A 23,477-nucleotide genomic window follows, 5' to 3' on the forward strand; every position below is an offset into this window, starting at 1 on the left:
CTGTTAGAAGATGGGAGGGGGGCGTCGCCCCCTTGGTCCCTTATCTTATCGATTAAAGGTTGGGTGGAGGGGAGGGGCGGAGGGGTTCGGGCGGGGACATGTAGTATACTGCTAGAATGAAATGTGGGTAAATAAACTTCATATTTTGATCACAGCAATCGCTTAGTGTATGTGACTCGGAATGCAGCTGCTATGGCTTGCACACCTCCATCCTCACTCACTCACTCACTCACTCACTCACTCACTCACTCACTCACTCACTCACTCACTCACTCACTCACTCACTCACTCACTCACTCACTCACTCACTCACTCACTCACTCACTCACTCACTCACTCACTCACTCACTCACTCACTCACTCACTCACTCACTCACTCACTCACTCACTCACTCTCACTCAATCCTCCCCCTCCCCGCCTTGACTCTCGATCGGAAGGTGAAAAAGCGTTCAGCGGGCGTACTCACTTTTTAGTGTGGCGCTCATGAGTGAGAATGCAGACATGCCGGACATGTAGAGGAAGACGAAAGCGACGTTCATGTCGGTGAAGTTGTGCTCCACGCCCACCGAGTTGAACACGTTGGCGAAGATGACGATGAACGAGATATTGATGAACTGCCTGTACGACATGTAGACCTGCGCACCAGAAGGAAGGACTGTGAGAACGCGTCAGGAAGCTAACGGTACCGTGTATGATCATAGGTATAGGAGGGGATGACTTCAAGCGCAGTTCTCGTTCCTTCGGAAACAACAACTGATATCAAGTTCATCGTACCAGCTGGAAGAAAATATACCCAACTTGGTTGAATATCATCGTTTGGAGGAAACCACTAATGTTCTCAGAAGTCATGTTTTCCTGGATGAATACGAGTTGTATATTGACAAAACCTTGACACCAGATTAAGGCTACATCCCTGCTATAGGTATACCATGGAGTCTTAAGTTAGTACTGTTTGCTAACTCTTTTTTTTTATGAACTGAAGGATACATCTTGTGTTTAATGAACATTTGTTCTCATCTAACCAAGCATTACCTAAACAGCTCAGGTGCGCTTGTATCTAAGGGATTACAATAGGAAAAGGTGAATTAAGCCAGCCTTTTTAGTTTAGTATGAGAAAAAGAGTAGATGGCAGCGCACTTACCGAACTGCGGAAAGTGTAGAAGATAAACCTGTTGAAAAGGAGAGAGAAGAGGTCCTTGTTGTCAACGGTTGCGCGACTCTGTAAAAAAAGAAAAAAGCATAAGGAAAGGATATGCTGCACACTCTAAATAGGCGTATACAAAATAAAGATTATTCTGGACAAAACTTTTTTTCTGAGGCAAGTTTAATCCCTTCGTAATGCTTAAATATGGCACTGTTGCCAAGCGACGAGCACAACGAGAAACTTCGAATATATCTTGCGAGCCGGCAGCTTAAAAAGAAAAACAAGAAAACAAGCATATATATCTGTATGTTCACGGCTTCGAATATTTAGCTTGAAACAAGAGTTGTAAATATGTCCAGTTATACAATCTACGATGTTTTATATTTTCTCAGATTATTATTAAATTTTAACTAAAGCAGTCTTCTGATCACTACGCACCAGTGCCTTTTCTAACAAGTGTCTTGCATTAGCACCTTAAAATATAGCACGACTTAGATAATTTAGCTTCATATATGCATCAATGCAGAAGTGAAGTGCAATTTTTTTCAACCAGGCCCAAGAATGCCACTTTAACTTAACCGAATGCACGTATCATAAAAGCAGGTGGTTTTGTCGATTTTCTATTCGATATATAGTTTCGTGGCGCTCGAATGAATGAGCTACGAAAATGAACGTTGTCATTTTTTCTCCACGAATTAAGAACATTGTTGTCTTCAAAAACACCAAAGGGACTTGAGAAACTCCAGGTATGAGCCAGCGTTGCTGCATCATCCCGAGCGCTTTTCTTAGCGATTTTGGTGCCTCAGCTAAAGCCCTACAATAGTCCCTATTTCAAAACATTTACCTCTAATGTAGGCAAAAAAAAAAATCACGTTTCCTAATGCATTCGCCTGAGAAAGCAGTCTTCCTTTTCTTCTCACTTGATTGTATTGATCTTTCTCCCACCACCCCAAAAGCTTCCTGCACCTAACGTGGTTTCGTATTGCCTCTGGGATCGGAGACATTGCAAGCTTTTGCATCTTAAGTGGTTTTGCACTGTCTCCGTGATCCGCCCACGTTTGGTTAAGCGAGGATGTCATGTTATGACGTCATCATGACGTCGTAGTGGTGACATAAATTTGGTGATCTGCGACGTCATGTGAGGTCATCGCTCGGACAAGGTCACGTGGGTTTTTTGAAAGACTTTGTGAGACATTACGATATCTTACGAGACCTTTGCGAGCCTTTGCGAGACCTTCGAAAGCCTCGCAAACGAGAGCGCCAATACAACCACTTGAGGCTTTCGCCTTAGAATACATCAGCAGTAGCCGGACCTCGAAAATGTTGCCGAGGCTGTTGCGCCGCCTGTCGGGCGCCTTGCCGCCTTCGTCGTTGGCATCGGCGGTCTCACCCGCCTTGGAACGCCTTCGTTCTACCGTCACACTCTGCAGCTGGTCACTTTCTGGGGCACCATTAGCTGAAGAAGGCCCAGCCTGCTTCATCTCCTTTGCCTTCATCGTCTCCGTCTCGGCAAGTGCGCGGAGTCCACCGTACATCTTGGCGGCCACCTGAAGCACTGATGCCAGAGAACCAAAGCACGCTTTTAACGCTCTTTCACACCATCAACTTTCGAAGCCACTCGACCGAAGTGGTCGGAAATGTTCTATAGCGCACTGATGTCGCGAAGCGACCGGTCGGATATAGTCTCAAATTGTTGTTTTTCTTTTTGTCAAAAAGCGACCGTTCTGGTATAGACGTGTTCGGTTTCGCAGTCGCGCAACTGCAAATTTGAGCAGCGAGCCCAAAAACAGTAATTTTCGAACAAACGCCACCATTTACGGCCCTTCCTGGCTGGTCGCTTTAAGACTTCCTCGTACTAGTACGTCAGTGACAACCTCGGTCACGTGACTTCGAAAGTCACTGGTGTGAACGATTCCTTAGAATGAGAGAGAAATGTAAAGGAAAGAGCAGGAGGTCGACGAGAGGAGATCTCCAGAACGAGTTCTTAAGTTTGCAAAAGGCTGAAGCGGCATGGGCCAAAGCGTGTTAACGAATGGAACGTGGTTTAACAGTCGTCTGCATGGAGGGCCTGTTCATACAGCGATGTAAAATTTGTTCGTATTGCGAGGGGCGTGCTATTCCAGAAAATTTCAGATGTTATCCAATCTGCTTGATCAGCCTTCCGGGTCATTCTATTATAAGTTCCGATTGGTCCACAGCACTTCAAAGGCCTATAATTGGTTCAGTGTGCTGCCGTTACAGAGTCTAACAATCCGACTGAATTTAACATGCTCGGAAGAGGACCCGGGAACTAATATCACAGAACAACACGTATCCTTCTTTTCTGAGATGTTCCGTTTTTTTTCTGTTTTTCGTAATATGTAGCCTACTCCCGTCGCACAATTGGTTAGATATCGGCGTGCCTAGAGCCACTCGGCGTTGCAAGCGCTTCGCCGAGGGGGTCTAGCGCTTTTTTTTGTTCAGTAGGTTGCACCTGAAAGCGGTCACCTTGAAGCCTTCGCTAGCGCGAATAGCATATATTAGCACATTCTGATGGTTGTTGTATGGCGCTAATAGAGTGTTCTAAAACAAAACCTTGGGTATGTCGTAAATGGGCATCAGACGGCGTGTAACAGGTGGCAGAATGCGGCAATGGAAATACGCGTGAAATATTCAGCATGCGTCTGGGGTTTGCCTTAACAAAAAATCACAGCATATCCACGGGTGAATGATGAAGAGCTTGGGCGAAGCTCCTGAAGCAATCATGGTTACACCGTGATATCTTCAGTGGTTTCGCCCAGCAGTAATCAAATCGATAGCCCAGTACATCATCAAAGACGTGACAAACACTGTATATATTTATACAAGAAATTTTATTAATCGTAAATGGTAGCTAGACGTGGCTTCCGTTTCCCCTTCATTGTAACGGCTTTATGGTCGGTGAAGTGATGGATCGGTGATGGGTCGTAGTGGGATGTTTGCAAAGACGAAGTAGTGGGCAGTTTGCAAAGGTGGCTTCCGTTCCCCCTTCATTATAGCAGCTTTATGGTCGGTGAAGTAATGGATCGGTGATGGATCGTAATGGGATGTTTGCAAAGACGAAGTAGTGGGTAGTTTGCAAAGTTGATTACACCGGACAACGGAGACGTGACAAGGTTAGACTAAGAGGAGCTTCGCCTCTAAAATTACATCAACCAAGCTAACTACCCGCTAACTAAAACATCTGCATCCTCTTTAGCAAGCACTAACCATCTATCATGTTCAAAGACACCCGATATTTAAACGTATATGCGCTGAAACTCGAGAAAACTAGCGTTTCTCTGGCGGTTTAAACCTATAGCCGTGAGCTATGGTGTGTATCGCTGCGGCTCTACCTAAATGACAGCTCTGCATTTGCTTCTAGTGATATTGCGTTAGTGCGCATTTAATTTAGTGGCTTCTTCGCACACATATACGGGCTGAAAAAACTAGTGTTGTCTACAGCCTCCTGCCGTTCATACTCACGGTATTCAGTGATGGATACATCCGACGGGCACAGGAAGCCGTGTGCACCCAGCTGATTCCGCAGGTCAGCCGGCAAGCCGCTGTAGATGAGCCTGCCTTCGGCCAATACGTACACCTGGAGCAGAATATTGGAACAGGCAATGTCTTAATGTCAGCGAGTCACCGCAGTGTTATGGAGCATTGCTCATCGTTTGTAATTCTGAATTTTGTTACGACTGCGATGATTTTGGTTCACTTCACAAGAAAACTGTTAAAACCACTTGAAGTAATACTCATTTCAGGCTTATCATTTCGCGCGGCTTATCAAAGAATGTGCAACATGTGTTAGTTATGTTAAGGTATTGAAATTGAGTACAAAAGTTAATCAGGGTATTTCTGAGCGTTCTATAGCTCAAACTCTCAAAAGTTCAATAATAAACTTGTACAAAACGTAGTTTTGACCGATGAAACAAATACTGTGCATGGATCGTACATAGGTGCATCGCATTTACCTTTTCTTGCCCAGTATGTTTCTTTCTTTGAGACTACAAGGCGGAATAAGCATTATAATAGCTCGCTAACTGGTGCAATACAATTAGGGCAGAAGGTTTCCGAGAGTTTCCAAGAATAACTTCCGTTCTTGGAAACTGCTCTTGGAAATAAGCGGTTTGTTTAATTAATGTTAACTGGTGAAGTTTATAGGCTACGCAAGAAAGATGTGGTAATGCATGAAGTTTACGATGAAGCTTGTTCTGCTCTTATACGAAAAGTTCAAACCAATTTCTCTATCTTCACTTTTATGCGCCTGACTATCAGCCAGCTAAGCCAAAATTGGCAGTTCCATATAAAGAAACCACATGTCGCTTTAAAGCAATCGTAAACAAAAAGCGTATACTGAGCTAACCGTCAATTTGCAATGCAGATTGTCTGGCTAAGTGCACTGCAGAGTAAATTTGTATGCAAATTAACGGTGACGCAAACATCTCTTAGAAGAGGCGGTGTTTGTTGAAAGCCATGCAAAAACTTGGCGAGTGAACGCAGGCAAGGTCGATGCAAGCTGTGATAAAGAATGACGCATGGTTAGGTGTCTCGCGTGCAGCGAACTGCACCAGACTACGCACACGAGTGCTCTTGAAGTCGCTGAGCGGTGAATGAGCGCGAATATTGGGCGCTCATTCGCATATTTACAAAAGGCTGATGCGAGGTCTGGCTACACACGGCGCTATGAACGAATGACAGGGCTTTTTTGAGTGACTCCGCACTCACCTGCGAAAATTCGCGCACGCAAAATATTCAACTATTCTAATGGGCAAGTCATTTGCTTCATGAAGTGCGCACGCACGACAGCCGGGGAAGTTATCGCAGTCGACCAGCGTCTATCTAGCCTTGCGCAAACGCTCACAAACAGCCCGGCACATTTCCGTCCTTTCTTAACGACATTCTTTAGGTACGGTCTCGCTGACTTTGCGAAACCCTCGCCAAACGCCGAGCGTCAGCACTCATCCGGAAGTAAGCGGAATCGTGTAAAGTGCAACTGGTTGCGCAACTACTGCACAACTTTAGGCGGAGCTCTCTGTTAATTTCTTTGAAATCACCTGCTAAAATAGGCATATGCCAAGAAGCAATAGAAGTCACAAGCATACTTAACAGCCACGAATCACGAGCGGTCTCTGTGACGCAGTCTAGAAACACGTGAACGTTTTAGGGGCCACCTTGTAACTTTACCAAAGATTTTGGGAAGCTGATTCCTTCACGATAAGGCTTTCTAGAAGTCGTTAGTAGCTTAAGCTAGTAGTCAAAAATAACTTTTAGCTAAAAAAAGATCGTATGAAGCATGAGACAGAAAGAAAAAGTAATCGCATGTATTAATTACATTGCGTCATATTTACAAACTCGTACTAATGAAGGGTGGTGTGTTACAATAAGCTAATAGTGCCGCGCTTGACGTACAGCTTATCGTGAACGTAATTTATCACCGTGGTGGACATCAAGATACGCCGGCTACCACATTGCCTTGTTTAAAAACAATAGCGAGTCCGAAACGCATACTCTTCTTTTAATGAAACAACTAATAAAAAAAATAATGGTTGCATGCTCTTCAGAGAGCCGAACTTGGCGATGATAAAAAACGATGACGACGAGCGATCGTTTGCTAAGCAGATGACAGACGGAGTTCCAAGAATACCTTGCTCGTCAGCAATCTTTATCCTAAGTGGAAGCTATTGTTAAGAGCTCTTCTTGAGCGTAAATACGAGCAAGGGAGTTTTACATAATTTTTAGCAGCGCCAAAAGAGAAAATTCACAGTCCCAGATCACACGCACATAGGATCCGTTAACACGCGCATGTGTCCCCTTCATGCGGAATGTTAATTGCAAAGCTGCTTAAGCTAGCCGTAATGTGCAGCCCATCAGAAAACTACCACCATCATGAACGGGTATTTGCCACAGAATTTGGGCACATCCCATTACTCACCACTACGGCATGGCTTGTAATAGCCCTGAGAACGAATATTGAGAGAGAGAGAAAGAGAGAGAGAGAGAAAGAAACAGAGAGAGGGAAAGAGATATAGAGAAAGAGAAAGAGAAAAATTATTGCCGAAAAGAAGTTCTTCGCGAGGCGGGATTTGAACCCGCGTACCCTCGATCCGAAGGTAAGCGTCCTAACCACTAGGCTATCCAAGCACGCTACCAGAACATAGCATAGCCTTGTATATTGATACTGGACTTTCGACGAAGGGGGAAAGAGAAGAAGGAAGAAGTGGAGTTGGATTCTGGGCTAAGCCTTCCGCGACCATCCATCATCCCGCCTTGTTAAATAAACATCTCTCACCATAACAGAATTGGTGGAGAGTGCTGGGTAACGCATTGGAGCCCCGGGAAAGTACGGCGGAAGACAAACCACTGGAGCTTCGCCGAAGCCGCAGACTCGCAGGACTTCCGCCACTGCCAATCATGATGAACACTGACGGTGACATCCCGCCGCCTCAACCTAGCACCCCTGGACAACACTACAGAGAGCCACGCCCGTTCTCGGGGAAACCTGGAGAGGACGTCGAAGAATGGCTCAACCACTACCGGCGGGTGAGTCTATATAACCACTGGGACACTGCCAGCCAGCGGAACAATGTACCACTTTTCCTTGAGGGAACCGCATTGATGTGGTACGAGAATCATGAGAAATATTTGACAACGTGGGCGAATTTCGTCGACGAGATCAAGATAGTGCTTCGGTGACCCGACCATGAAAAAGAAGCGGGCCGAGTAGACGCTGAGCCAACGTGCTCAAGTCCCAGGCGAGACGTATACCATGTACATAGAGGTAGTCCTCAAGTTATGCAAAAGTGTGGACCCAGTCATGACTGATGAGGATAAGGTGGGGCATCTACTCAAGGGAATTGCTGAGGATATCTATCACTACCTTATCGGCAAGGATGACTTGCAGTCGGCGAATGACATCATCCGACACTGCCGGACGTTCGAGGCCCTTGAAGCTCGGCGTATTTCGGCAAAGTTCGGTCGACTCCCAACGTCACCACTGTCGCGAGCATCGACGTGGGCCCTCCGTCCAGTGATCTGGCGTCAACTATACGACAAATAGTACGCGAAGAACTTGATCAACGGGACGCTCCTGCTACTTCGATAGCACATGTCCGCGGTGCTTTCACACCGTGCGGCCCCCTGTCTGTATCCATCAATGCTGCGGGCTTCGAAGACTCAAGGACGCCGGTACAGTCGCGTCGTCATACTCATATTTATGAGCCGCCAAACGACGGCATCAGGAGGTCACCCACCGACATCACAGCGTGGCAAGATCATCCCGCTGACTGCCTTCAGCAGCGTGTGGTGCGTGAAGCGCCTGTGTGTTTCCACTGTGGCATTCGTGGACATATAGCCCGCTTCTGCCCGGAGCGGCGTCGGGCGCCTCTACCGCAGTATGAACGACCCCCTGCATCCTCACGTCGCACAAGTACACGTGGTGACTATCGCTGGCCACCGAACAGCTACTACCGAACCGACATCCAACATAGCTACCGCAGCGATTCGCCTGCTTCTGTGCGGAGTGTGACGCCACCAACCTCCCGCCAGCGTCGATCACCATCACAAGGTCGTCGGCGTCTCACCTCTCCTCCGCCGGGAAACTAGACGCCGCGGCCGATGGAGGTGAGGTCGCCGGACATTTTTCACTGCACACAGATATGCCTCCGCCAGTTTCCATGTTACAGAATAAGGTCCGTGTTCTTATAGATGGTGTTCCCACTTCAGCTTTAGTCGACACGGGGGCAACTGCTTCCGTTATGAGCAGCGATTTTAAGACTCGACTCGGTCAGAAAGTGATGTTCTCTTGGGGAACCAACACAACGTTTCGTGCAGTGAGTGGGGAACCATTGCGCCCAGTGGGAGTGTGCACTGCAACTGTTACTTTTGGCGCAGAATTGTTCCAGACAGAGTTCGCAGTTCTTGGGAATTCTACTCATGACGTTATCCTGGGGATCGACTTTCTGAAAGAATGCGGAGTCACCGTAGACTGCGCTGCCGGCGTAGTTTTACTGTCTGCTTTTTGTGAGGAGGCCACGCGCGGCCAACAGACAACTGCAGTCGTTGATGACATAATTCTGCCGGCGCAGTCCACAGTTGGAGTGCCTGTTGACGTTTGTGGTGTCGCAGCGGATCAAATTGATGTTATTGTTGACCCGATCCAGCTGAGCTGTGCCAAGAAGGATGTGTTGGTACCGCGTTGTGTGATTTCTGCGAGCAGTGGAAAATCCGCGCTATGGGTGATCAACTCCTCTTTCGAGCCGGTTGTACTGCCTAGTGGAATGCGGCTGGCTGTGTTTGAAGAAGACCCGAGAAGTAACGTCAACATCGCGGTCATTAACGACGACAACAAAGATGCATCTCATGTGGCCCGCCCCAGGGATGACATATTCATGGGCATGGTGAATAAGTCGCTATCGCCAGAGAAGAGACAAGCGTTAGTTAGGATTCTCTCCAAGCATGCGTCCGTATTTGATTTCACGCTGAATGGCCACGGAGTTTCTGCACCACCTTCACACACTTGCCATGAGATTGATACTGGTTCCGGCCATCCCATCCGCCAGAGACCGTACAGAGTATCTCCGTCTGAGCGTAAAATTATTGCTGAGCAGGTGGAAGAAATGCTAGCAAAGAAAGTGATTCAGCAGTCATCTAGCCCCTGGGAGGCGCCTGTTATACTTGTAAAGAAGAAGGATGGTTCCTGGAGATTTTGTGTAGATTACCGGCGGCTGAACTCTGTCACCAAAAAAGACGTATATCCGCTTCCCCGAATTGACGATGTTATCGATTGTCTGCACTCTGCTTCGTATTTTTCTTCTGTAGACTTGAGATCTGGATACTGGCAAATTCCCATGCACTCTGCCGACAAGGAAAAAACGGCGTTTACAACTCCAGACGGTCTACTTGAGTTTAATGTCATGCCATTTGGTTTATGTAATGCTCCTGCCACATTTGAGCTCCTTATGGACACAGTTCTCCATGGCTTAAAATGGGAAATATGCCTTTGTTATCTTGATGATGTAATTTTTGGCCGCACGTTTGACGAACACAATCGTCGACTTGATGTTGTTCTCACGTGCCTTGAGAAAGCAGCACTTACCTTGAATTCAAAGAAATGCCAATTTGGGGATCGTGAGACTATAGTTCTTGGACATCTCGTAGACAAGCACGGCGTTCGACCTGATCCTCATAAAGTCACCGCAGTCAGCAGCTTCCCTCAACCACGCTCGCTACGAGAACTTCGAAGCTTCTTGGGCCTGTGTTCATATTTCCGGCGTTTTGTTCCTAACTTCGCTGATGTCGCTGAGCCCCTTACTCATCTGCTCAACGAAGCCGTGCCTTACCAGTGGACGAAAGAATGGGAGTCATCGTTTTCTCGGCTGAAGTTTCTACTCACTTCCGGGCCTATTCTTCGCCATTTCGACGCATCAGCCCCAACTGAGGTGCACAGTGACGCCAGTGGAATTGGTATCGGCACAGTCTTAGTTCAGCGTCACGGAGCTGGCGAACATGTCATTGCTTATGCAAGCCGTTGTTTGAGTAAAGCTGAGCGCAATTACACCGTTACAGAGCAAGAATGTCTGGCGGTCGTCTTTGCCGTGCACAAGTTTCGCCCGTACATCTATGGCCGCCGATTCGCTATCGTCACAGACCACCACTCACTCTATTGGCCCACTGGTCTCCGTGATCCTTCCGGCCGCCTTGCACGCTGGGCCTTACGTTTGCAAGAATATAATTTTGATGTGTGCTTCAAGAGTGGCCGCCATCACGCGGACGCTGACTGCCTGTCGCGACTTCCCCTTCCCACGACTGAATGTGACGCCGACAATTTAGACGACTGTCTGGCAGCTCTTGACTCGCCGTTTCAAAATTTGACCACCTTCCATGATGAACAACGCAAAGACCATAGTCTGGCTCCTTTTCTCTCATCTGCCGCCAATAAGCCGCATCAGTCCCCTTTCGTTATACGGGATGACATTCTTTACAAGCGAAATTTTACTGCACAGGGGGCCCGCCTACTTTTGGTTGTCCCAAAGGCTTTGCGACCCAACGTGATGCAAGCTATGCACGACGACCCAACATCCGGACATATGGGATTTGCCAGGACCTATCGCCGCACACTGGAACGTTTTTACTGGCCGCGCATGCGTCAAGATACAGCTAAATACGTCGCGAATTGTGAGCATTGCAAACGATACACACGTCCAACTAGTGCGCCGCCGGGACTTCTCCATCCCATACCGCCTCCATGTTCCCCCTTCGAGGTCGTCGGTATTGACTTGATGGGCCCTTTTCCGCGATCGATCACTGGGAACCGCTGGATTATAATCTGTGTTGACCACCTCACTCGTTATGCTGAAACCGCAGCCATCTCTGCCGCAACGGCCGATCACGTTTCGGACTTCATGCTACGCTACATCATCCACCGGGCATGGGTTACCTCGCGCGATTATCAGTGACCGTGGCCGTCAGTTCGTAGCCGACGTCGTAGAAGAGCTCCTCCACCGGTCTGCTTCCCAGTTTCGTCACGCCACTTCGTATCATCCTCAGACCAACGGACTGACTGAGCGCGTCAACAGGACGCTCGTTAACATGCTTGCTATGTACGTTGACACCAAGCACAAGAACTGGGACGCTATTATACCTTTTATGACTTACGCTTACAACGCTGCGCTGCATGAGACCACCGGCTTTGGCCCGTTTTACCTTCTCTACATCCGCCCGCCACGCACTACTCTTGACACCATTCTCCCGTTTTCGGATCAGGAAAAGCCACCTCTTGCAGAGGCACTCTGTCACGCATAGGAGGCAAGGCGCATCGCACGTCTCCGGACTTTCGCATCCCAACACCTTTCGAAGGCCCGCTACGATAAGCGACATCGACATGTCTCGTACAGTGAAGGAGATATGGTGTGGCTGTGGACTCCATACCGCAAGCGCGGCTTGTATCAAAAGTTTCTGGCCCGCTACACAGGTCCCTTCGTCGTTTTGTCGCACCTTAGCGACGTTACGTACGTCGTCTCACGGCTCACATCAACCGGCCGTCGCTCCAGAAGAACTGACGTCGTGCATGTCGCCCGTTTGAAGCCATATCACGCGCGACACTGATTGACTGCCCGGTGGGCATCGTCTGCAACGGGGGAATTGATACTGGACTTTCGACGAAGGGGGAAAGAGAAGAAGGAAGAAGTGGAGTTGGATTCTGGGCTAAGCCTTCCGCGACCATCCATCATCCCGCCTTGTAAAATAGGAGGATGAGGAGAAGGAGGAGGAGGAGGAAATCCCACTACTCACCACTGCTTCACTAAGAGAGAAAGAGAAATAGATAGGAAGAAAGCTACAGAGAAAAATAGAGAGATATATTGGGAATAAAACAAGAAATAGAAAGAGTTGGCACGACTAGTGCGAAGCTGCCGTACTAGGGAACGGGAAAGGCAACGGCGGCTGCGAGAAGAGCCCGAAGTGATGGAAGCCTTACGCCAACGACGACGTGCCCGTAGATCTATGAGAGGTGCGAACGCTCGGTTCTGGAGTTAGGACATCCGCGTCCTGACTAACCTAACTAAAGCCAAACAGAAACCTAAAAGCGACCAGATTAGACTTCAGAATCGGCCAGTTTCGCGGTTTCGAGCCTTGCACGACTTAGTGCAGGCCTCGCCAATGTTTTTTATTGCTATTGGCGTAGTCTAAGTCTGCCGTTGTAAGTAGAATTTTGTGCGGAATATCGCAACGTGCGCTAAACTCTGCGCCGTAAATCGCTGGCGTTCAGCGCCCCATAGCTGTCAAGAACTTCTGCAGATTTTTTGATTAAGTAGAGGAACATAAACGTAAAGCAGCAATAAAATTATCATTACTTTTCACAAAAATATTCTTGGTTGACATCAGCGAACACATCTCGTACTACGCAAAATTGGGATAAAGCGAATCCCGTACGTGTAGACCTGTAAAGCGTGTTTTGCCTGTAGAGAAACAACGTTATGTGGAGAAGCTCTTCACGCTACCAAAGAGCGAAAATGTATTTATGCGAACTAGTATTAATATGGGCAACAAAGATGTTACTAATAAACTATCACACTATCAATAATCCTAAATTATTTGAAATAAATAAGCAATATTCATCACTAACAATTATTGGAAATACGGCGAGCATACAAGCGAGCATAGAGATAATGCCAGAAAGACGTTTTTGCTCCCGTAACCTAATGCGCATAACAAATTAAAATTTAGTGCTTTCAACTGAACAATAAAGTCATTAATCTATTTCACATTGACAATTGAACGTCGCGATAACCGCAACACTATCATAAGGGCGGATATGGAAACGAAAAAGAAAGAATAAAGAAACAGGCCAGGATTCATGTTACACCACAGGAATAATTTATGGGTCATACCGTAATTTCCCGCGTATAACCGACCCGTGCTTATAAACAGCGGAAGAAAAAAAAATCACACCATTTCCCGCAAAAGGGGACCATGAGGCGATGCGAAGCAGTGTTTCGGCATGTAGAGCCCGCGTTTCAGAGGTGGAGTGGTGAGGGGGAAGGGGGAGAGGGGAAGTGGAGAGGGGGAGAGGAGAGGGGAGGGGCGAGGTGATGTGGAGAGGGGGAGTGGAGAGGGTTTGCGCATGCTCAGTAAGGGTGGTCACGCCGCACACCACCACCACCACCACCACCGGATTGAACTCCGCTATAAGATGCTTCACATCTAAAACCATTCTTGCGTAATGCGGTGAAGCCACTTTTTCTGCATTGCGGTGAACAATTGCCGTGAAGCCACCCTCCCCACCGAAAATCATTCATAACCCACAGAGTCTTCAGCTGGGTTAGCGATGGGCTATAAACGACGCTAACTCACCTTGGTCATGTACTTGAGCATGACTGATGTGGGGTTGGATATGACAACTATGACCGTGTGGCCCTTGTAAGCCAGATACTTGAGCGTCCGTAGGCAGATGTGCGCCTGTGTCGCGTCCACGTTTCTGCGTACGAGAATGCAGGCGTCAAGTGCGCTGTATTAAAGCTTTCAGAGAATCTATATTGCAAAAAATAAGCTTTCAATTGATAAAATTGTGGCCTTCTTTCTTTGAAGCACGAATTCAGTGTTTAAAAAAAACGCTCTTGTTCAGTACGGCTCATTCGAACTGTCAAGCCCATTTCTCTCATGGTGGGCGGCGACAGCGTTAGCGTAACAAATATGCAGTGAATCTTTTTTTTTTACTCAATTTCGTGCGTTGAACTGAATATCAGACATGAACAGTTAGGCTATTTCTATTATCACTTTAGAGATACTGTCTCTCTACGTTCGCGTACCATCTAATCAAGATCATTTGAGCTATAATCCAGCTAGCTCTCCCTAGTTGCTTATATTGACTACATAAGCCCCTTTATTAACGATAAGTTATGTGAGACCACATGTAGAAACAACTGTAGTTCGACTGCATGAAACTTGGCAATTTATGGAGCAGCGCTTGCCTCGTGGGATCGTCGACGAATATGAGCGGCTGCGGCCGAATGAGCTGCTCGGCGCAGGTGAGCAGGCGCCGGTGCGTCTTGCTAACCATAGACACTGGGATGCGACGCACGTCCATCAGGCCCCAACGTTCCATGGCGTTCACGACCTGCCGAAGAGAGAGCACGCATCTCAAGGTTGCGACCCATGAGGTGAATTAGACCGGAAAATGTGCACATTATCCACCTTATGAATACCATTCCTATTAACTCCTAAAACTGTTTACGATCCTTACAACATCTACGCTCTCCAGAGAAAAACTTACATGGTCTCATATGCATCTGCCTAAAACGAATCGAAAGCAAAAGACATCTGCTTCTTTTTCTTCACACTAGATTGCATTGATAACCCCCTGCCCACCTCCGACAGCTCTGTGCACCCTACGTGATTTCGCACTGCCTCCGGGATCGGAAGCATTGGAAGCTTTTTGCAATTCTCGTGGCTTTGCACAGCTTCTAGGATCAGCCCATCTTTTGCCAAGCGACGATGTCATCTGATGACATCACGACATCACAAGCTATGGCGACTTGTGACGTCATGATGACGTCATATAGTAACGTTACATAATGTTGACTTTTTTTACATCCGTAGTTTTCTTGCCGCGAACGCCGACGGCCACATTTAGTATGTGCTGCAGTATCTAAGGCTTTTTCCTTAATAATCGTAATCTGTCTTGTATTCCTTTCTGATATTTAACTCTGCGCACGCACTAATTTTATGTCACGAACTGCACGTGTGTTGTCAGCGTGATGCTAGATTATTCACATGAAAGTAGCAGGGGCAGAGTTTTCAAAGAAGGATAAGCTAGTAAGAAGCATGACGATTATTGTTTGGAAATAAGAAGCGCCTAACTTTTAGAGAGTGCATCGCAAATTTGAATGTCATACTTGCATGAAATGACTACCGTATAATGTTCAAAAAGATATGCACAAGCCATATAATTATTCCTAGTCCATGATTTACACAATCTCCCGCACTTCGTGAAAGATAACCACGACGAACTTTTGCCTTTTGTCCAGACCAAAAGCCCGAGCATTTCGCCTGAACCAAGAACTGGACCAATCTCACTACTCGCCATTAGCATAACAAATGCGCAAGCGAGTGAGTTGCGCCAAGGCTTACTGCTCGGAACTTGTCCTTGCGCTCTGCAGACGTGGGAAACTTCAGCTCGGCAGCAATCCACAGCGTCTCCTTCACCGAGAAGCAGTCGAGGTGCAAGTCCCTCTGCGGGACGTGGCAGCTGCGCTCGCTCAGCTCGTCTACGCCCATGCGGGCGCCGTTGATGAGCACTTCGCCGCAGTAGCCCTCTCTGCTGTAAAGCAAGGAGCAGGCAGCGCCTAAGAGAACGTACGATGGAGAGGAGGATGATTCACGGTAGCTTCCTTTGTGTACATGACAGGTGAAGATTCTGATCAACAATACTTAATTCTTCATCATGGCGAAGCGCTACAAAGAACGGAGACTTTAGAACAACACAGGTCAAGACACTCCTTGCGCCTTGTCTTCTGAAGTCTCCGTTCTTTGCAGCGCTTCGCCATGATGAACGTATACCAACATGCCCAACTGGCCGTCATTGCTTATTCATATGGGGCCGTTAAAATAACTGCCGGCAAGTCAGCCTCTAAATAATGTGCGTAAGACTGCGTATAGTACGTGAAACTTGTTTAACTGGCTTTTTCTTTACTAACTGCAACAATTACGGCAGTCCCCACGTCACCAATTGAATTTCTCTCATTCCTCCATCGCTTCCATTGAGCCTTCTCGCAAAGTGATGACTAGAAACCATGCCTATTACTCTCTTTTTTGTCTATAGGCTACGGACATCAAATTGACCTTGTTGGACAACATCAAGGGACGATGAGGTTTGACTTGCCGATAGCGAACGACTCATGGCTGTTTCCTGCAACCAACTGAGTTCTTAGACCCCGCCTGTGCCCTTTGTATATCACAGCGTGTGTCGGAGGATCTGCTAGACTACGTTTAATCAGTGAGCCACTAAGTTGGCGTGAGATGACATACAATGACACTACAATAACACAGAATTGAAAAGAGCACCATGAAAATTAATACTGTCTGCTTTTGTGGGCTCCCTCTCGTTTAACTCGTACTGGTTCTGTTCAAGTTATAGTTCAATATAGTACAATATTTCCTTGGGTAGACACTCCATAAATCAACGATATTGCCTTTCGCGGTTGCAGCACTTCAAATTCCTTTGTTTGTTTTGTCCTTGGAGGAGAATATATATAGGGTTATACCTGAAAACCCATACTGGCTAGTTTTCAACTATGACACACTCACTCACACTAAGGAGTTCGACGCGTGAAGTAGAGAAGACGTATAGCGTGACGCATCTCTCGATAGGCGAAATAGCAAGGGTGTATAGTATGTGTTCTACGGGACCTGCCCGCTAACCTCGCCCAATAATGGCCTTCAATTCAAACCTTTGACGTTACACCAGCGCGGGCCAATGTTCCAATTGTAATGTGAGCATTTGTGCTATTTTATTTATGCAGTCATGATGGTAGTTGGCGTCTATGTCTGATCACTGTGCTCTTCTGCTTTATGCTCCCATGGCTCGATCAGCACCTTCTATATATATATATATATATATATATATATATATATATATATATATATATATATATATATATATATATATATATATATATATATATATATATATATATATATATATATATTGTAGAGAAGCATTGGAACGCTCTAATGGGTCGTCCTCTCAAGCGCCTCCTAGTGGGTCACCCTCTTCGCCTATCCTCGGAGAGCGCGCCCCTCGTGCTCGTGCTCGTGAGAGTCTGCGAGTCTGCGCTCTGTCGTTGTGCATCGTCGCCGTCAATCTCGCCGTCAATAAACGTCTTAACAAAGTGGTGGAGAGTGCTGTACCGTCACCACAACTTCGGTCTCCATTCGATGACCCTGGAGCTTCGATCCCGTACCGTGCCATCTACCATGCCGCAAGACGCCGCTCAGCAAACGCCGCCTCCTGCTCCGACCGCTTGTCCCGGTGTCCCCCGCATCCGTGACCCTCCTGTCTTCACCGGCGCGGATGGCACCGACGTGGAGGACTGGCTCACGATTTACGAACGGGTGAGTGTCCCAAATAAATGGGACGAAGCAGGCAAGCTGAGCAACTTGGTTTTCTACCTCGCGGGTGTGGCAGGCATGTGGTACAACAACCATGCATCCGATTTCCCGACGTGGTCCGATTTCAAGACCGCCATCGTCGACGTGTTTGGCCGCCCTGCCGTCCGTAAGCTGCAAGCCGAACAGCGGTTGCGTGAACGGGCACAGCAGGCCGGTGAATCGTTCACGAGCTACATTGAAGACATCCTTGACTTGTGCAAAAAAGCCGACGCGAGCATGCCGGAATCTGAGAGAATCAGGAATGTTATGAAAGGCATCGACGACGATGCCTTCACCATGCTGCTGGCCAAAAACCCTCGCACAGTGGCAGAGGTCATCACGCTGTGCCAAAGTTACGAGGAGCTGCGCCGGCAGCGCTTGATGACCCGTCGACCGCCATCACGCGATGCTGATCTCGCGGGCTTGTCGGCCATTTCCGACCACTCCACCTTGCTCGCCGAAATCAAGTCGTTCGTGCGTGAGGAAATTGCCCGCCAGATCTCTCTACTGGCTTTCGCTCCACCGCAGCGTGTTGACCAGCCGCCCACTACCCTCCTGCCTCCTCTCCGCCGAGCGATTCAGCAGGAAATCGCAGAGGTCATTCCTGAATACCACCAACCGCCTCCAGTGCATGCGCCACTAAGCTACGCGCAAGCTGTAGCCAGGCCGCCCCCAGTGATTCCTGTGGCTGCACCGCGAACTTACGCCGAAGCCGTCGTCGGACCCCAGGCCTTCGACGCGGCTGTGCCACCTACGTACGGCGACGTCGTCCCCAGGCCCCGACTCCTGCCCACAATGCCCTCATATCAGCAGCCGCCTCGTCCGTCCCGTTCTGCGACATGGATGGGACCCGCGAACCGCTGGCGCACTTCCGACAACCGCCCCATCTGTTTCGCGTGCGGTTGCGCCGGTCACGTCGCACGCTACTGCAATCGCATGGAGCCGCCTCGGGTCGCATCAGCCCTCCCCAGCCAATCAAGCCGACCTTATTATGACCAAGCGCCGCCTATGTCACCGACGTCCCGCGCCGCAACATCTACCCGCCGGTCACCGTCTCCACGACGTCGCTCACTGTCGCCCATGCGGCCACGTCCGGTCTCACGTGACCAGGAAAACTAGTCGTCGCAGTCCACGAGGCAAGGGCTGCGAGGCTATCGAACTGCGAAAGCCCTCAGCCAAGCCCATCGAACGTGATAGACGTGTTTGTGGACGGTGTTCGCGCATCTGCCCTTATCGACACTGGAGCCGCCGTATCCGTCATGGACGCCAAACTTAGCCGATTACTGCGAAAAGTGACGACGCCACTTTCCGGTCTCTCCCTCCGTACAGCCAGCGCCCAAAGTATTCACCCTACAGCGGTGTGCACCGCCCGCGTCATTATTCAGGATGCTCTGTACGCCGTCGAATTGATCATAATTCCAGCCTGCTCTCACGACGTCATCCTAGGATGGGATTTTCTCTCCCTCCACGACGCCGTCATTCATTGCGCACCAGCCGAAATAGAGCTCTCACCGTTCCCTGATTGGACGCCGGCAGACAATCCATCGGCTGCGGGCAAGGTACATGTCAAAGACGACACCAAGGTGCCTGCAAACTCGTCAACGGCGGTGTCAGTCTACTGCGCAAGTCTTTCCGACACCGTTGCACTCCTCTCGCCATCTGACCGTGTTTGCACGAGGAAAGGCTTGCTGGTGCCTTTCGCGACCGTGCAAGTCACTCAGGGCAGCACCTCTATTTTTGTTATCAATCCATTCCCGTACAGTGTCACGTTGGTGCAAGGGGAATGTCTCGGTAGCGTGGAACCCCTCGAAGACGCACAAGTTATGGACGAACCAGATGAAATGCACTGCCACAGTTCCAGTACGCTCGGTGCTGTTTCCACGTCTGGTTCATCACCCGCTGATGTATTTGGTTCCTCCATTGCTGACAACCTTACGCCAGTCCAGCGTTCCCAGCTTCTGGGCCTGTTGGAAGAATTTCGCTCTTCTTTCGATGTCGCTCAAACTTCTCTCGGCCGCACGTCCGCCGTTACGCATCGCATCGACACTGGCACCCAGCCGCCACTGCGGCAACGTCCATATCGCGTATCTCCCACAGAACGCCGTGTAATCAACGAGCAAGTCGACGAGATGCTTCGCCGCGATGTTATTCGACCTTCTAACAGCCCCTGGGCGTCTCCTGTCGTTCTTGTGGCGAAGAAGGACGGTTCTGTGCGGTTCTGTGTGGACTACCGACGACTTAACAAGATCACTCGCAAGGACGTGTATCCACTACCGCGAATAGACGACGCAATTGACAGCCTGCAAGGCGCAGAATTCTTTTCATCTCTCGATTTGCGCTCAGGGTACTGGCAAGTACCCATGGCTGATGACGCTCGACCGAAGACCGCCTTTGTCACGCCCGACGGCTTGTACGAATTCAACGTCATGCCGTTTGGGCTGTGTAATGCGCCCGCCACCTTTGAGCGCATGATGGATACCGTTCTGCGCAACCTCAAATGGCACACATGCTTATGCTACCTCGACGACGTCGTTGTTTTCGCTCCGGACTTCTCCACGCATCTTCAACGCCTGCGGCATGTTTTGACGCGTTTGAGCGAGGCCGGTCTGCAACTGAATCTAAAGAAGTGCCGATTTGCAGCACGGCAGCTGACAATACTCGGTTACGTCGTGTCCAAGGACGGTATTCTCCCCGATCCAGCCAAGCTTCGGGCCGTGACCGAGTTCCCCAAACCTACGTCCGTCAAGGAACTGCGCAGTTTCGTAGGACTGTGTTCCTACTTTCGGCGCTTCATTCGAAACTTCGCGACTATCATATCGCCGCTGACGAAGCTCCTCGGAAGTAATGGGCCGCTCAATTCGTGGTCGTCAGAGTGCGACGAAGCTTTCGCGAAGCTCCGTCGTTTGTTGACGTCGCCTCCCATACTACGCCACTACGACCCTACGGCCCCTACAGAGGTACACACGGACGCCAGCGGTGTTGGCCTTGGCGCTGTCCTTGCGCAGCGCAAGCCAGGATTCCCTGAATATGTCGTGGCATATGCAAGTCGTACGCTTACCAAAGCCGAGACTAATTACACCGTCACCGAAAAGGAATGCCTGGCGATTATCTGGGCCCTTACGAAGTTCCGACCTTATTTGTATGGTCGCCCATTTGATGTCATCACCGACCACCATGCACTATGCTGGCTGTCATCCTTGAAGGATCCATCAGGCCGCCTCGCCCGATGGGCACTTCGCCTACAGGACTACGACATCCGCGTGCTGTACCGCAACGGACGCCAGCATGCTGACGCCGACGCACTCTCGCGCTCCCCCTTGCCTGACGACAATACCCACAGCTCAATGCCTCACAATGCCGTTTCTTCCATCGACATTCACACCATCGCTACCGAACAGCGCAAGGATCAGTGGATCGCTTCACTGATAGACTTGCTCACTGATCAATCGGCAACACCATCCACTCGCGCGTTGCGTCGTCAAGCCCACCATTTCGCCATTCGCGACGACCTCCTTCACCGACGCAATTATAACGCCGACGGCCGCCAGTGGCTACTAGTAATACCCCGCAGTCTCCGTTCTGACATATGCGAATCGTTCCACGCTGATCCGCAGTGTGCGCACTCTGGGGTATCGAAAACATACCACCGCATTCGCCAACGGTACTTTTGGCGAGGGATGTACCGCTACGTGCAGAAGTTCGTTCACTCCTGCATCGATTGCCCGCGCCGAAAAGCTTCAACGCACCAGTCGCCTGCAGGTCTACAGCCTTTACCTTGCCCTGACCGGCCGTTTGGGCGCGTTGGCATCGATTTGTATGGGCCACTTCCTCTGACGTCGGCTGGTAACCGCTGGGCCATCGTCGCTGTAGACCACCTTACGCGATACGCCGAAACTGCCGCCCTCCCCGCGGCTACAGCGCGCGATGTAGCCTCCTTCCTGCTCCACCGGTTCATGCTGCGCCACGGTCCACCCCAGGAGCTGATCAGCGATCGAGGCCGTGTCTTCCTGTCGGAAGTCGTCGAAGCCATCCTCAAAGAGTGCAACGTTGTTCACCGCAAAACTACTGCTTACCACCCGCAGACGAATGGCCTCACCTAACGCTTTAACCGCACGCTCGGCGACATGCTATCGATGTACGTCGCCGCCGATCACACAAATTGGGATTCGATTCTGCCTTTCGTCACCTACGCCGGTCAACTACCTGATTGAACCTATTGAACCATCTTCCGACATGCGCCGTCGAGGGCGCGACATTGTCAACGTGGAGCGCCTCAAGCCCTACCATGACCCGCTCATAGTGACCAGCTGTTAGGTCGCCAGGCGGCTCCCTTTTCGTACCCGGGGTAATTGTAGAGAAGCATTGGAACGCTCTAATGGGTCGTCCTCTCAAGCGCCTCCTAGTGGGTCACCCTCTTCGCCTATCCTCGGAGAGCGCGCCCCTCGTGCTCGTGCTCGTGAGAGTCTGCGAGTCTGCGCTCTGTCGTTGTGCATCGTCGCCGTCAATCTCGCCGTCAATAAACGTCTTAACAATATATATATATATATATATATAGTCCTGATATAGGCAGAGTCTAGCGGTCGAAAGTTTCGGGCCACGAACCATGCTGTCGTTGCTATTGCCAACGAGGATCTCCTTTTGACGACATTCGCCGCCATGCCTACATACGAGTATATATTTCAGTGCCACACCTCAGCGAAAGGCAGATGGTTTATACATTCAAAAGTATGTTACATCTGAAAGTAAATTTACTGCCTCTTATGCCATATTTGTGACGCCTCATTAGGCAAAGCCTACTTTTTTTTTTTTTCTGGGGTTTAACGTCCCAAAACCATGATATGATGATTATGAGAGACGCCGTAGTGGAGGGCTCCGGAAATTTCGACCACCTGGGGTTCTTTAACGTGCACCTAAATCTAAGTACACGGGCCTCAAACATTTTCGCCTCCATCGAAAATGCAGCCGCCGCGGCCGGGATTCGATCCCGCGACCTTCGGGTCAGCAGTCGAGCGCCATAACCACTAGACCACCGTGGCGGGGCTAGGCAAAGCCTACATCAGAGCTCATATTGACTTTCCGTCCCTTACTAATGTTTAGTCCCTGCAGTCACGCCAGGAGTTTCAGAAAACAGGCGCAACTAGAGAACACAATGGGAACACCATTTCTTGCACCCCAAAAGCGGCCGCAGTGCTCTGTGTGTGACGTACAGCCGCGCGCAGTGCGAAAGTGGAAGCGCCATCAGCGGAGCGTCGCCTAGCCTAGGACGCTTTTCTAATGCTTAGTGCACTTTGGTGCTGAGCTCACTGGTTGAACATGCAGAGACGGGGAGAGAAGCGGAGCACTCAGAGTGAGGGTACCGACCACAGTTTAAAGGTAATTAGCTTCACGGCGCCCTTGTGAGAAATGTTCACCGCGTGCTCGTAGAGAAAGATAAAAAGAGGGGGAGAGACGAAACGAAGTTCAAATGCTGATGTTGTGGCTAACACCTAGAGCTGAGGCCTGCTGACGTTCAAACCTACAAGGAAAAAAAAAAGATTTAATTTTAGCGCAGTCTAAAACACCTCACTGAAAAGTTTACAATAATTAAAACCTGACTTAATGTGGATTTTCGCGATTCGCACCGAATGCAAAGAAGTTCACCACAAGGAGAGCGTGCGAAGCAAGTTGTCCTTATCAATGCCTCCT

General features: G+C 49.3%; 1 protein-coding gene across 1 annotated transcript in view; it reads right to left on the bottom strand.

Annotated features, from left to right (window-relative positions):
- LOC119394643 (ATP-binding cassette subfamily G member 4) overlaps positions 1-23,477 on the bottom strand; it is a 37,129-nt gene that overhangs the window by 3,957 nt on the left and 9,695 nt on the right. Inside the window, exons 5-12 of the mRNA XM_049415927.1 lie at positions 23,300-23,307; positions 15,774-15,988; positions 14,615-14,760; positions 13,998-14,151; positions 4,629-4,743; positions 2,459-2,700; positions 1,143-1,220; positions 468-636 (exon numbers count right to left, since the gene is read on the bottom strand). Of these exons, the coding sequence (XP_049271884.1) occupies positions 468-636; positions 1,143-1,220; positions 2,459-2,700; positions 4,629-4,743; positions 13,998-14,151; positions 14,615-14,760; positions 15,774-15,988; positions 23,300-23,307 (1,127 nt within the window). The remainder of the gene's footprint in view (positions 1-467; positions 637-1,142; positions 1,221-2,458; positions 2,701-4,628; positions 4,744-13,997; positions 14,152-14,614; positions 14,761-15,773; positions 15,989-23,299; positions 23,308-23,477) is intronic.

Source organism: Rhipicephalus sanguineus, chromosome 5 (genome assembly GCF_013339695.2).
Source record: "Rhipicephalus sanguineus isolate Rsan-2018 chromosome 5, BIME_Rsan_1.4, whole genome shotgun sequence".
NCBI lineage: Eukaryota > Metazoa > Arthropoda > Arachnida > Ixodida > Ixodidae > Rhipicephalus > Rhipicephalus sanguineus.